We start from the raw sequence: 14,849 nt of genomic DNA, 5'->3' as shown, positions 1-14,849 counted from the left end.
TCACATACATATCTATCACATGTTTGTCTTGCTTTATTACCTCACACACAGCGTCGACGTTTTTGAGTGATTTTTATCGAACTCTATTACATATTGGTTTAGAGTTAATTTTACATAAACTATCGAATGGAAATTGTTACCAAATTTCTTCCAGTATGTTTTAAGGTACCAACCATCATGACACAATCACTAGCTGCTGGATTTACCGCATCTGATAATCTAGATTAGTTGTCAAAACACTTATGGTAATTTGAATCACAGAACGAAAGATAAACAGTAGACAAAACGTAAACCATGGTAGAAGAATATAGGAAGATGTTTCAATGCTTGGCAACATTTATATGTCAAAATTTTTTAAATGATTTTTGAAAAATAAGAAGATTTTTATATGTTTTCTAATACGACGCCTATCAGAGGTTGTCAAGATATGGATTTAAAAAATTTTTACAAATTTAAATAAATTTTCATTCAGTATTCTCAATTCCAAAATTGGTTTGACAGTTCCTTGTCCCATCAGCTGTGTCGATGCGACAACCTGTATTCTTATGCCATGACGTAAACATATTTTGACATTTCGTCTGATTGGTGTATTAGCGCATTAATACTTTTGAAGATTGACCCACTGGGTCTAATAAACCCAGTGGGTTAATCTCGTGTGCTTAGATACACCCATGGCAGAAGAATACAGGTAGATGCATCAAATCTTGGGAGCATTGATATGTCAAAAAATTTAAATGTTTTTTTTTTTTTTTTTTTCAAATATAAGTAGATTATATGTATTTATATGTTTTCTTATACGACGTCATTCGGAGGAGGAGGATTACAATACATATTTCAACAATTTTTACAAATTTAAATAATTTTTCTTTCAACATTTTCAATTCCAAAATCGGTTTGACAATTCATTATCCCAGCAGCTGTGTCGATGCGACTACTTGTATTCTTCTACCATGGATACACCCTTAGGAGAATATAAATTCCGCTCAGCTGATGTTTGTTTACGTATACATACACAACCAAAAGAGAATGCAAAAAATAGCCAAAAATGATGTATCAAAAACAAAAATCCAAAAAAAAGTATTTTATCCAATTGGAAACACAACGAAACTAAAGCCAGCCTAAGTCATTGGCCAGTCAAAAAAGCGTTTTATGTATTCTCACCTTAAAACCTGGGATAGAACACTTGTCAAATTAAACTGCCTAGGAAACTTTGTAAACATATTATTGCACAAGGTTACCTGCTTAATTGTAGCATCACATCTGACACAAAACAGCTGATTACAGATTCGCTGATATAAAACATAATCTGCAATCAGAGAGAACTAATATATGGAAGATATGTTCAACTCTGAATCGATTTCCACCAAACTGATGGAGCCATTTGCACTTCCCGTACCAAATAACATTGCTATAGAGTAAATGTTATGACTTCGTGAAGGATTATTTTAAAAAATATGTATCACAGCACTAGATATATGGGAACCGAGTTTCGCCAAATGAAAAAATTCTGTTGAATGTTCAAAAATTCCTCCAGTTTGGACTGATATTTTATGTTTGATGTAAAATAAACGTAAATTCGGCAAAAGACCTAAATTTAAATCTGTACCGATCTCCAAAAAAAATTGGACAATTTTGGATTACCAAATATCATTGTTGTAGAATGCATTTTACGAAAGTGAGGGACTTTAACACCATATTGGATGAAACATATTTATGGGAGCTATAGACATACTTGAACCCATTTTTACCAAATTTGAAGCACTCGCTTCTAGGCCGTATTCGGTCATACATTCCAAAATCCAAATACATATCCAAATATGAACCGATCTCGTTTCAGAGGTGAGCTGAGACTTAATCACCAAATCGAATGAAACATATATATTGGAGATGTATCTAAATTTAAACCGATATTCACCAAAATTAGAACACATGTTTCAGGTTTTAAATTCATCCGATTCGGACAGATATTGCGCCTTTCGTGAACAATACTTATGAAATCGGAAGGCACTGTACATTGGAGCTGTATCTAAATCTCATCCGATTATCACCAATTTAGGGTCCGTCCTTGGGTCAAACAAATGACCTGTGTAATTTTTTGTCTAAATCTGACTTTATATGTAACGGATTTACGGACATTTATAAGTCTACATAGAAAGTACGGGTGAGAGTACATAAATAGATTGGCATCATGGCTAGGCATATTAATGTCAAATTATAAAGGGAAACGACGATCGAATTCGAATGCTGCTCTGGCATCCCTGTGATGTCACAAAATATGCCATGCGAATACTTCAAGCTGTTTATGTACATCCACTTTATTCTATGAGGATTCTCAAAAGTGGCTATAGGTCTATATCGTCTTCTTCTTCTTAAGATAAAAAATACGTTTCATATTTTTAAGATATTATTGTTCTTTAAGTCCATAACATTTATCCCTTTTTTATTTTTATACCCTACACCACAGGGTGGTCAGGGTATTATGTCTTTGTGCATTTTTTTATACCCTACACCACAAGGTGGTCAGGGTATTATGTCTTTGTGCATTTGTTTGTAACAGGCAGAAGGAAACGAGATAGACCCATAGTTCCTTTTGATGATATGCATAGAATCACATTCTGAGTCGATTTATGCATGTCCATCCGTCTGTCCGTCCGTCCGTCTGTCCATGTATTTTTGTAAACAAAGTACAGGTCGCATTTATTGCCCGATCCAGATGAAATTTTGCAAAGATCTTTTGTTTGGCCCAAGGACGAACCCTATTGAAATTGGAGATAATCGGTCACAATTTAGATATAGCTCCCATATATATCTTCGTCCGATTTGCCTTTTATTGCGCACCAAACGCGTAATTTCAGCCCAAACAGTATGGAATTTTGCATATACACCCAAATTAGGCCTGAAAATATGTGTGCTAAATTTGATCGAAATCGGTTCAGATATAGCTATAGCTCCCATATATATTGTTCATCCGATTTGTTATTTTTGTCCTCCGCAGCCGTAATATGCACTCTGTAACAACAATATTTGGGGAAATATATCAAATGCAGCTCAGAAACCAGTAAAGAAAGTCTTAAAATCGGGCGGGGCCGACTTTATGATACCCTACACCACTTTGCTGATTTTGTAGAGCTCCGCATAGCAATTAAAAGTTTTTATAGGAGAATTCAATCATACACGCTATGATTATAATTATAATTTAAAGTTCAAAGGACTAAATATGCCGATGCATTTGTATCTTTTAAATTCGGACTTGTTTTGCCCAATTGGTGCACAATTAATTTGAAATCGGATAAATATATATATGGGAGCTATATCCAAATCTGAACCGATCTCGATAAAATTTGGCAAAGATATTTCTGAGCTGTATTTGATATATTTCCCTGAATATCGTTGTTACGGAGTGCATATTACGGCTGTGGGTAACAAATATAACAAATCGAATGAGTAATATATATGGAGGCTATAGCTATATCTAAACCGATCTTCACCAAATTTGACATACTAGCTTCTAGACTCAATTCGGTCGTATGTGCCAAATTCCATCCCATTTGGACATATTAGACGTTTGGTGCACAATCCAAGGTAAATCGGTCGAAGTTATATATGGGAGCTATATTCAAATCTGAACCGAATTCTCCCATAAAAACTTTTGATTGTTATGTGGAGCTCTACTTAATTAGCAAAGTGGTGTAGGGTATCATAAAGTCGGCCCCGCCCGACTTGAAGACTTTCTTTAATGGTTCTGATTTTTTATACAGCCCCCGTATAAATGTACCTCTCTAAAATCGGTATTTTGATGTTTTTGGCGACATTGTTCGCCAGAATTGTTTCAAATTTCGTTATGATAGTTCGTAATGGGTACTACAGCCTGGTACTAGTAATTGGTACTGGTAATTGGCTATACAGGTCCACGTTTTCCTATAGTCCCCATATAACGGTACCTCCCTATATTCGGTATTTTGATGATTTTAGCGACTTTATTCACCGGAATTGTATCAAATTTCGTATTTAAAGTTCCAAATGAGAACTACAGCCAGTGACAGAAAATTGTCTTCCCAAAATATCGGAACCTCCCTATATTCGGTATTTTGACGATTTTAGCTACGTTATTCACCGGAATTATTAAAAATTAGTATTTGCACTTCGTAATGGGTACTACAGCCTGTGACTGAAAATTGCCGGTCTACGTCTTCGAATAGACCCCAAAATAACGATAAATCCCTATATACGTTATTTTTTAGATTTTAACAGAATTTATAATTTATTTTTTATTTTATTTTAATTTATTTATTTATTTATTTATTTTTTTTTTCTGAAAATTTCCAAATTCGTTCCGAATTGTGGAGGGTATTTAACTTACTGTTTTTTCACTTTTACTTTTTTCGATAAATACTTCTAATTTTAAGGGATTGGACATATTTCACGTGCCTTGCGAACTTGGTATTACCGTCAGTTTTCAATTATGTGTGTCGTTTATCTAGAGTTTATTATCAAAATATAATGGTTGTCATTTGCAGCTTCTCCAAATATTTGTCAGAATAGCATTAAAATTTCCTATTAAGCGGTAGTTTTCATTGACGAATGTCAGTATTTTACGTTTTTATTCAAAACTTTTTAGTTTGTTACGTATATGACATTACCGAAATTTTTTCCTCCCATCCCTGACAACAATTGCAAACTGTTACCCTCCACCATAGTATGGAGGGTATATTAAGTTTGTCATTCCGTTTGTAACATCTCGAAAAATTAATTTTAACGATAGCCATCCGTGCGGCTGTGGAAACCACTTTAGCTTCCGAACGAATTGAAGCAGATTAATAAAATTTTACTCAAATGTGTGTTTTGTCTGCAGGACTTTTGATATTGACAATGGTCCACGTTTAGGTATAGGCCCCATATAACTGTTCCTCCCTATATTCGGTATATTAATGTTTTTGACGACATTGTTCACCGGAATTGTTTCAAATTTCATTATGATAGTTCGTAATGGGTACTGCCTGTGACGGAAAATTGTCTATGCAGGTCCACGTCTTCGTAGAGCCCCCATATAACGGTACCTCCTTATATTCGGTATTTTGATGATTTTAGCGACTTTATTCACCGGAATTGTTTCAAATTTCATATTTAAAGTTTCTAATGAGAACTACAGCCAGTGACAGAAAATTGTCTAGGCAGGTCTTCGTATAGCCCCAAAATATCGGAACCTCCCTATATTCGGTATTTTGACGATTTTAGCTACGTTATTCACCGGAATTATTAAAAATTAGTATTTGCACTTCGTAATGGGTACTACAGCCTGTGACTGAAAATTGCAGGTCTACGTCTTAGAATAGACCCCAAAATTAACGTAAATCCCTATATACGTTATTTTTTAGATTTTAACAGAATTAATAATTTATTTTTTTGTTTAAATTTATTTATTTATTATTATTTTTTGAAAATTTCCAAATTCGTTCCGAATAGTGGAGGGTATTTAAAGTTCGACCCGGGCGAACTTACTGCTTTTTCACTTTTACTTTTTCGATAAATACTTCTAATTTTGAGGGATGGGACATATTTCTTCGATGTTCGGACAGTATTTTGATTTTTTACGAAATTATTTTATAATTAAGGGCCGAACAACGAATAAACCAAATCACGTGCCATGCGAACCGTCAGTTTTCAATTATGTGTGTCGTTTATCTAGAGTTTATTATTAAAATATAATGCTCGCTTGCATTTGCAGCTTCTCCAAACATTTGTCAGAATAGCAATAAAATTTCCCATTAAGCGATAGTTTTCATTGAGGAATGCCAGTATTTTGCGTTTTTATTCAAAACTTCTTACTATGTGACGTATACCCAAAATTTTTCCTTCCATCCCTGACAGCAATTGTAAACTGGTACCTCATCTATACAAAGTCTCCCATTAAATTTGCATATTTTTTATAAACAAGACCTTCTTAAGAATTTTCACTAAACCGAAGGGGTTACATTTTCCAGTTTATTCACACTTCAGTGGATGACGCATTTTAAGGCGGCTCATACTTGTTAAGAGTTCAACTTTTTTGGTACTTACTTTTGTGTTTGTAGTGGGTTTTCCATTTGCGAAAAAATGACATGGTCAAGCGGCGTTCAGGTATTACCAGAAATCCAAAAACAAATCAGCAATGGCTGTGACACAACAAACGGCTGCGGACGTAGCTGATGATGATGACAGCTAGACTCGGAGATGTGCAGCAAATTTGGAAGACCAGTGGCACGACGAAAATGCTTGTCCACCGAAACTTGATTCAAACGTTATTCGGCTAGAATGACGATGAGCCAACGAAAAGGCAGGTGTATGCAAATAATTGGCAGCAATGTTGTTTTTCCAATGTTTCTATGGAGACCGGGTAGAGTGCGAAATAAATTTTCCGAAATTTTTGATTGATTATGGCAACATAACAAAAACTCCAAGGGTTGGTTGGTTGGCTGCTCGGCGTTAACAAAGCTTGACTGACGCTCGGGTTTGATGTGTTAATTGTTCTGCGGTATAGTTTGGAGTGAAACAATCAAAGTTTTTTTGCAATGAAGCAAATAAACGATGTTTCAGATAATCTTGTTGGTGGTGGTGTTGTTGTAGTTGTTCTTGTCGTCGCTGCGGCTAATGTGTGAGAAATGACAAACAAACGAATTACAATTCTGTGGTGCTTGCGGTCTCTAAAAAATAAATTTTGTATTTTTTTAAGACGAATTTTTTCGACGATAATTTTGTTGTTATTTTGTAAAAAAACGTCGTTTGTCTCGTTATTTAGAATCACAACGCAATTTATTTATGACAAAAATTTTTGTTTTTGTTCAAAATTTTTGAGTGAGTGTGTGTTTGTTTTTTTTTTATTTTTTATTTTTATTTTTATTACGTCTTTTTGTTCAATATTTGCACAAAGTGAACGGCGATTTTAAGCAGATACGTTTGCTTTATTTATTTTTTTGGAGAAGTGTTTTTTTTTTTCTTTTTTTTTGTGGTTTTTGCGCAAAACTTGTTTCCACTATGAATTTTCAAAACGAAATGAAACAAGTAATCAAATCAAAATATTCAAACAATATCAACCACCCAGCCAGTCAGTCAGCCAGCCACCATCAACAAAGCCGCCTCAGCCACGATCACAACAACAACAGCCACAACACAAAGCTACTGCAGCTATAGTCGGCATTCGTAAAAATTTGCAAAACAAATAAAAATCGCTCACTTTGTTGTTTCTTCTTATGAATGGTAAGAAATGGCAAGTGAACGCAATACAAAACAAAAAAGAAGAAAACAAATATTAGGAAGGGATTTTTGGTGCGGTATGGTGAACTTAGTTTATCTCTACTTAGGCATAACAGAGTATTAAAGGAGTGACTGACTGGCAGATTCGTCAACTCCCAGGCGAAACGGCTGAAGAATCTTCAAATTTTGCATGTTATGGTGGGTAGGGTTGAGATAAGGTTGGGTTTTTGGAAATTCGGACTAGAAGTGTACTTTAAGTGCTTAAGTTTCGTACCTTTCGTACCTTTTGGTGAACGAATGCCGGTAAAATCTTGTCTATTTGTATACTCCTATAAATTAGGAAGTAGTAGAGATTTAAGTAGTAATAGCTGTACTAATTGGTACTAAATTCGGTACAATTTGGTTTTGATTTGGAAAGGATTGATCTGGAAATTAAAAATATTGGTATTGGGGTCGCTGCTGGTGGGTAGGGTTAATATAAATAGTTGGACGTGGAAATGCGTACGAAAGGTACTACATTTGGAATCGCGTTAACGGATACGGTTTAAAATCTGAAATTTGGAATTAGGATCACTTTCAGTGTATAGGATCGAGATTTGGAGGCGATTTTGGAAATGCGTACCAAATGGTTCTAAATTTGGTATTTGGGTAAAGTCACAATCTGTTGATACATGGCGAGGGTTTTGGAAATACGTACTAAAAAGTTCTTAATGGTACACAATTCGGTATTGGGGATTGAGGGAAGGGATTGAGTTGGAAGTCTAAAATTTGGCATTGGGATCAACTTTTATGCGGGTTAAATTTATATCTGGTGGAGGATTTGGAAATTCGTACTTAAAAGTGCAAAAGGTACTAAATTTGGTATTGCGTGAACACATACTGGAAATCTGAAATTTAGAGTGAGATTCTTTGATGTTGTGTAGGATAGACACACCAAAAGGTTTTTTGAAATTCCAACAATACCTGTACGAAAATACTCTAAATTTGGTACCATTTGGAATTATGGGAACGGATAGTAGTAAAATCCTGAAATTTGGTATGAGAATAAATTCTTTAAAATGGGCCTGATGTAAGGTGGTAGTGTTGGAAATGTGTACTAAGTCTGAGAAATGTACCAAATGGTACTAAATTTGGTATAATTCCGGAAGAAGGTGGTCATTTGAAATGTTGGTATTTTGGTCTCTGTTGGTGGTAGGTTTGTGATAAAGTGATGGTTTTCACAAGTGCACGAAAAGTACTAGGTAGTACTATATTTGGTACATTTTAGTATTGGATCAACAGAAAGGGCTTAAAATCTGAAATTTAGTATTATTTAATTTTTAATTTAGACGCTGTTCATGTGTACCATAATTATACAAAAGGTACTGAATTGTACTTTATTTGATATTGAGTGAAGGAATAGGGAGAAAATTCTGAAATTTGATATTTAGATTACTGGTGGTATTTAAGATGTTTGGGTGAAGGGATAAAGATAAAATTTTAAAATTTTATATTTGATATTTAGATTAATGATTTTATCTGTGTCTGAGGTTTGGAGCTGTCTTGGAATTGCGTAAAACAGTCGTTCGAAAAGAACTAAATGGTACTAAATTGGGTATTGGGTGAAGGGATTGAGCTGAAATACTGAAATTTAATATTGAGGTCTATGTTGGTATCTGGGTCTGAGATTTGGAGGTGGTTTTGGAAATATGTACCTTAATTGTACGAAAGTACTGAATGGTACTATATTTGGTATTGAGAGAAGGGATAAAGACAAAATTCTGAAATTCGATATTTCCATTACTGATGGCATCTGTGTTTAAGATTTGCCTGTGGGATGGAGATCCGTCCTTTATTTCTTTGAAAAATACTAAATGGTACTAAAGTGGGTATGCGGTGAAGGGATTGTGCTGGAATCCTGAAATTTCATATTAAGTTCTCTGTTGTTATCTGGGATTGCGATGTGAAGGTGGTTCTGGAAATGCGTACTATAGTTGTGCGAAAAGTACTAAATGATACTTAATTGGGTGATGTGATTGAACATAAATTCTCAAATTTCATATCAAGTTTTCTGCTGTTATCTGCAATTGAGACGTGGAGGTGTCTCTGGAAATAGGTATATAATTGTACGAAAACTACAAAAAAGTGGTAACAAATTGGGTATTGGGTGAAGTGATAAGGCTGGAATCCTAAAATTTGATGTTGACATCACTGTTGGTTTCTAGGGTTTACATATGGAGCCATTGAAATGGTTTTGGACAGAACAATTGGATTTAGGTCCATTGTGCAATGGTTATACAAATATCCTCATCTTCAAAGAAACAAATAATAAAAATCGAATTAAAGGTTTTGAAAAATTTTTGGTGTAAATGTTTCTATTATTCATTTCAGGGACGTAGACTAATTTCTAAATTACGACAGATCAAATTAATCTTTAAATAAAGGTTCAAGACAATGAAATGTAGACTACTGTCTTTCCAGAACAAACTAGTTTTTTCGTTCGTCCAGTTCCATTAGATTTCCCCTATCATGCTTGAATATAGTTTCAAATTGTGATATATTTAAATGCATTTTACGATCCACGTTTCGAGGTCTTACAAAATTGTCTTCCAAAACATAATAATAATAAAAATAATAATAGCGATAATAAATATAATATTATTACACATTGTTGACCTGAAATTGTTTTATGTTATTGTTGATGTTGCGGCTGTATGTCATTTTTCTTTATTCATCCGATATTTTGATCATCTAATAGCCTAAATAGTACAAATAATAATAATAATAATAATAATAATAATAATAGTAATAATTATAATAATAATAATAATAATATAGTACTAATTATAATAATAATAATAACAATAATAATAATAATAATAATAATAATAATAATAATAATAATACTAATAATAATAATAATAATAATAATAATAATAATAATAATAATAATAATAATAATAATAATAATAATATAATAATAATAATAATAATAATAATAATAATATAATAATAATAATAATAATAATAATAATATAATAATAATAATAATAATAATAATAATAATAATTATAATAATAATAATATAGTACTAATTATAATAATAATAATAATAATAATAATAATAATAATAATAATAATAATAATAATAATAATAATAATAATAATAATAATAATAATAATAATAATAATAATAATAATAATAATAATTATAATAATAATAATAATATAGTACTAATTATAATAATAATAATAATAATAATAATAATAATAATAATAATAATAATAATAATAATAATAATAATAATAATAATAATAATAATAATAATACTAATAATAATAATAATAATAATAATAATAATAATAATAATAATAATAATATAATAATAATAATAATAATAATATAATAATAATAATAATAATAATATATACTAATTATAATAATAATAATAATAATAATAATAATAATAATAATAATAATAATAATAATAATAATAATAATAATAATAATAATAATAATAATAATAATAATAATAATAATAATAATAATAATAATTATAATAATAATAATAATATAGTACTAATTATAATAATAATAATAATAATAATAATAATAATAATAATAATAATAATAATAATAATAATAATAATAATAATAATAATAATAATAATAATAATAATAATAATAATAATAATAATAATAATAATTATAATAATAATAATAATATAGTACTAATTATAATAATAATAATAATAATAATAATAATAATAATAATAATAATAATAATAATAATAATAATAATAATAATAATTATAATAATAATAATACTAATAATAATAATAATAATAATAATAATAATAATAATAATAATAATAATAATAATAATAATATAGTACTAATTATAATAATAATAATAATAATAATAATAATAATAATAATAATAATAATAATAATAATAATAATAATAATAATAATAATAATATAATAATAATAATACTAATAATAATAATAATAATAATAATAATAATAATAATAATAATAATAATAATAATAATAATAATAATAATAATAATAATAATAATAATAATAGTAATAATTATAATAATAATAATAATAATATAGTACTAATTATAATAATAATAATAATAATAATAATAATAATAATAATAATAATAATAATAATAATAATAATAATAATAATAACAATAATAATAAAATAATAATAATAATATAATAATAATAATAATAATAATAATAATAATAATAATAATAATAATAATAATAATAATAATAATAATAATAATAATAATAATAATAATAACCTCCCACATGCTTTAGGTTTACATCAATAGTTGCTGGAATCTTCACAAGCTACCATTACCAAGTCAATATTTGCGATTTGTGTAGGGTATTAAGCCCATAATAATAATTCGCGCATCTCTATGTCTGTATGTGTGTGCACATCACATTGTCAACGAAAACAAAACAAGAATTGGGAGAAAAAAAGGCTGAAGTTCAGCTGATAAGCGGCGCATTGCATTTCTCAATGATGGCTATAAAGACTGCGGCGACATCTCTGGCGCTTACAACTGGAGGTCGCCGATCACAAATAACTCAAATGCATAATCAGTGGAAAAAGCCGCAAGAAAGGGTAAGCTATTGGGCATGACAATAATAATAAATTAAAGCCATATATAAAATTTTACAGGCCGTGAAAAAATAAACGTTGGGCATAATTTCGAAACCGTTGGACATAATTTCTATATATTATGGCGCCCAATTAAAATATATTGGGAAAGGTATTTTCATGAGGTCAAGAAGGAGATTTTCGATAAATTCTATATTCACATCAGATCTCTAGTTGAGAAAAATATTAAGACGCACCATGAAATCGTTGACTTTTTATGAGATATATAACTAATCAAAAATTTGATCCGAGTAGACCGAAACATCCCATCGACAGACCATATCTTTTGGAATGTGTGAAATTTAAAGAGAATTTTCGAGAATTTATTTGGCATTATAATAGATAGTTCTTCAAAATTTTGACCCGTTGTGTGGGAGTTACCAGAAGAAATGGTTAAAAATGTTGATCTTTAGTGGGGGTAGGTACTTGAGGAAATGGACCAATATTGTCCATTTTCGCACATGACCTAGCGCAGATACCAATATTGGGATTTACAAGGTTTGACGAATTTGGATGATTTTTTCTTGATCTATTAGGTAAATTATTTTCTATAAAAATGTTGACCTTTTGTTAGGGAGGTACCAAAGGAATGGATCGATATTGCCCATTTCCGAACTCGATCTTAGTTTGATAATAATATTGCGATGTACCAAGTTTGCACCAAATCAGATACTCCCTACGAGAGTTATCATGCGCAGTTGCCAGATGTTTGGACGGACACCCCTAATTCGTCGCCAAATGTCCCGAAATGCATTTAGTCCAAAGCGACCCAGGGTCCAAAATCGCTTTTTTGATGAGACACTTTTTGGATTTATCAAATGTTGATGTTGATCTACAGTTGCTAAACTGCAACTGGCTGTTAATTCAATTTATTATTGTGGAGAGAGAGCCTAAATATATGCTATAAAAATGCTAAAGATAAATGTAGAACTAGTCTATTTACATATGACTTCTACTTGATTTGTAAATCAGCTTTAAGAAGTGGTTTCATTTGCTCTAAAAATGCTAAATAAACATTTGAAAAAGCACATTTCAAAAAACATTATGTGTAAACTAGCCTTTTCTCGATTATAGAAAACACATCTAAGCCTCAATTTGTGTAACACCACTGATGTCCCACCCTATCAACTCATATGATTGCGCATCCATTTATAACCCAACCGATGATCGGAAAAGACTTTCAATTGTAAGCAATAACATGTGTACTTGACTGTGACGTTAACGCCGGCTGCTCAATGATCTTTCCTTCGTACTGGCATGAGATGTCGGAATATTATTTTCATACTTTCTTCCATTGCTATGCACACAAACAGCCACCACAACAACAACAAAAGAAATAAATAAACCATCAACGTCATGATGATGAAAATGCAAAAGACATGAAATGAAAACATAAATTTTTGCATTCAAAAAGATTAAAGCTATGACAATGGCTTCATTATTGTCTACGTTTCATGTTTCCATATTTTTTCGCGTATTTTCTTCGCTGCCATTTCTATTTTAAAATACAGCGAAGTAATGTTTGTCTATTGAGGTAGACAAAACAATGATTAGCTTCAGACGTAGGGGACGGAGGAAGGCAGGCGATTCGTTACACTATTTGGCAATTTAATTGTATGCACGAACGTAATACATTGTAGAGGGAAACACACATATGTATAGGGGTACACTGAAAGATTTTTATTGACCTTATTTGGATTTTGAATTTTGAAAATGAAGTGTTGTTGTATACATCTCACTGTGTTCAGGTGATTCTGACTTTTAGTTTTTGACATTAGTTGGAAAACTGCTGAAGAAAATATACAAAACTAGCAAGTCCCGGTACTTCATTCCACGAAATTCCACCTTAAATATTCAGATTAGTTTCAAAAGTTCGCGCTAGGCCTTTGTAGTGCTTCATACATTGTACTAATTTTTCGGACTTTAAAGGTTTTATATATTATTCAAGTTCTCTCCTTTTCTAAAAGAATAATAAAAAAATGTTTACTTTTTACACCAAAAGGACCTCAAAATCTTTGATTTTGAAGTTTACCGAGGAGGATATTAGTAAAACCAATTGCGCAATGGATCCACATCCAACTTTTCTGTCCAAAACTATTTCAACATCTCCGTAAACCTTAGAAACCAACAGTGATTTAAATATCAAATTTCTGAATTTCTGCTCTCCCTTCACCTAACACCAAATTTTATAACATTTAGTACAAATCTCCAAAACAGCCTACATCTCGCCATCCTAGACATTATCAGCGATCCGAAATTAGTACAATTTAGTACTTCTCGTGTAACTACAATACACACTTACAAAACCACCTCTACATTTCAATCCCAGATACCAACAAAGACCTTAATAACAAATTTCGGGATTCCAACTCTATTCCTTCACTCAATACCAAAAAAAATCCAAAACCACCTCCATATTTCAATCTCAGATACCAGCAGAGACCTTAATATCAATTATCAACCTCCATATTTTAAATATCAGATACCAACAGAGACCTTAATATCAAATTTGAGGATTCCAGCTCTATCCCTTCACTCAAAACCAAATTCAGTACCATTTAGTACCTTTCGTACAAATATCGTACGCATTTCTAAATCTCATACAGATCTCATCAGTAATCTAAATATTTTTCGGAATTTTATTTCTATCGCTTCACCCAATACTAAATTGAGTACTATTTAGTACATTTCGTACAATTATAGTATACACTTCCAAAACCGTACCCATATCTCAATTCCAAATACAAACAAAGACCTCAATATAAAATTTTAGGATTCCAGCCCTATCCATTCACTCAATACGAAATTTAGTACCATTTAGAACTTTTCGTACCAATATATAGTATGCATTTCCAAATCACCACCAAATCTCAAACACAGATATCATCAGAAATCTAAAAATAAAATTTCGTAAAAATTTCCCTTTCTCAATATCTAATTTAGTACCACTTA

General features: G+C 30.9%; 1 protein-coding gene across 9 annotated transcripts in view; it reads right to left on the bottom strand.

Moving 5' to 3' along the window:
• Positions 1-14,849, bottom strand: part of LOC101901418 (low density lipoprotein receptor adapter protein 1-A) — a 29,468-nt gene that overhangs the window by 7,839 nt on the left and 6,780 nt on the right. For 4 of the 9 annotated variants that reach the window (XM_059124587.1, XM_059124586.1, XM_059124588.1 and 1 more), the window contains exon 2: positions 6,058-6,624. In XM_059124587.1, coding sequence (XP_058980570.1) covers positions 6,058-6,100 — 43 coding nt within the window. In that variant the 5' untranslated portion in view covers positions 6,101-6,624. Of the gene's footprint in view, positions 1-6,057; positions 6,681-6,880; positions 7,166-14,849 lie in introns of those variants that run through there. The other 5 variants (XM_059124582.1, XM_011293962.3, XM_059124585.1 and 2 more) reach the window with 3 other exon arrangements.

This window comes from Musca domestica, unplaced genomic scaffold (genome assembly GCF_030504385.1).
Source record: "Musca domestica strain aabys unplaced genomic scaffold, Musca_domestica.polishedcontigs.V.1.1 3, whole genome shotgun sequence".
Taxonomy (NCBI): domain Eukaryota; kingdom Metazoa; phylum Arthropoda; class Insecta; order Diptera; family Muscidae; genus Musca; species Musca domestica.
Note: the sequence above shows the minus strand (reverse complement) of the source record. Positions and strands in the feature narration are given on the sequence as shown.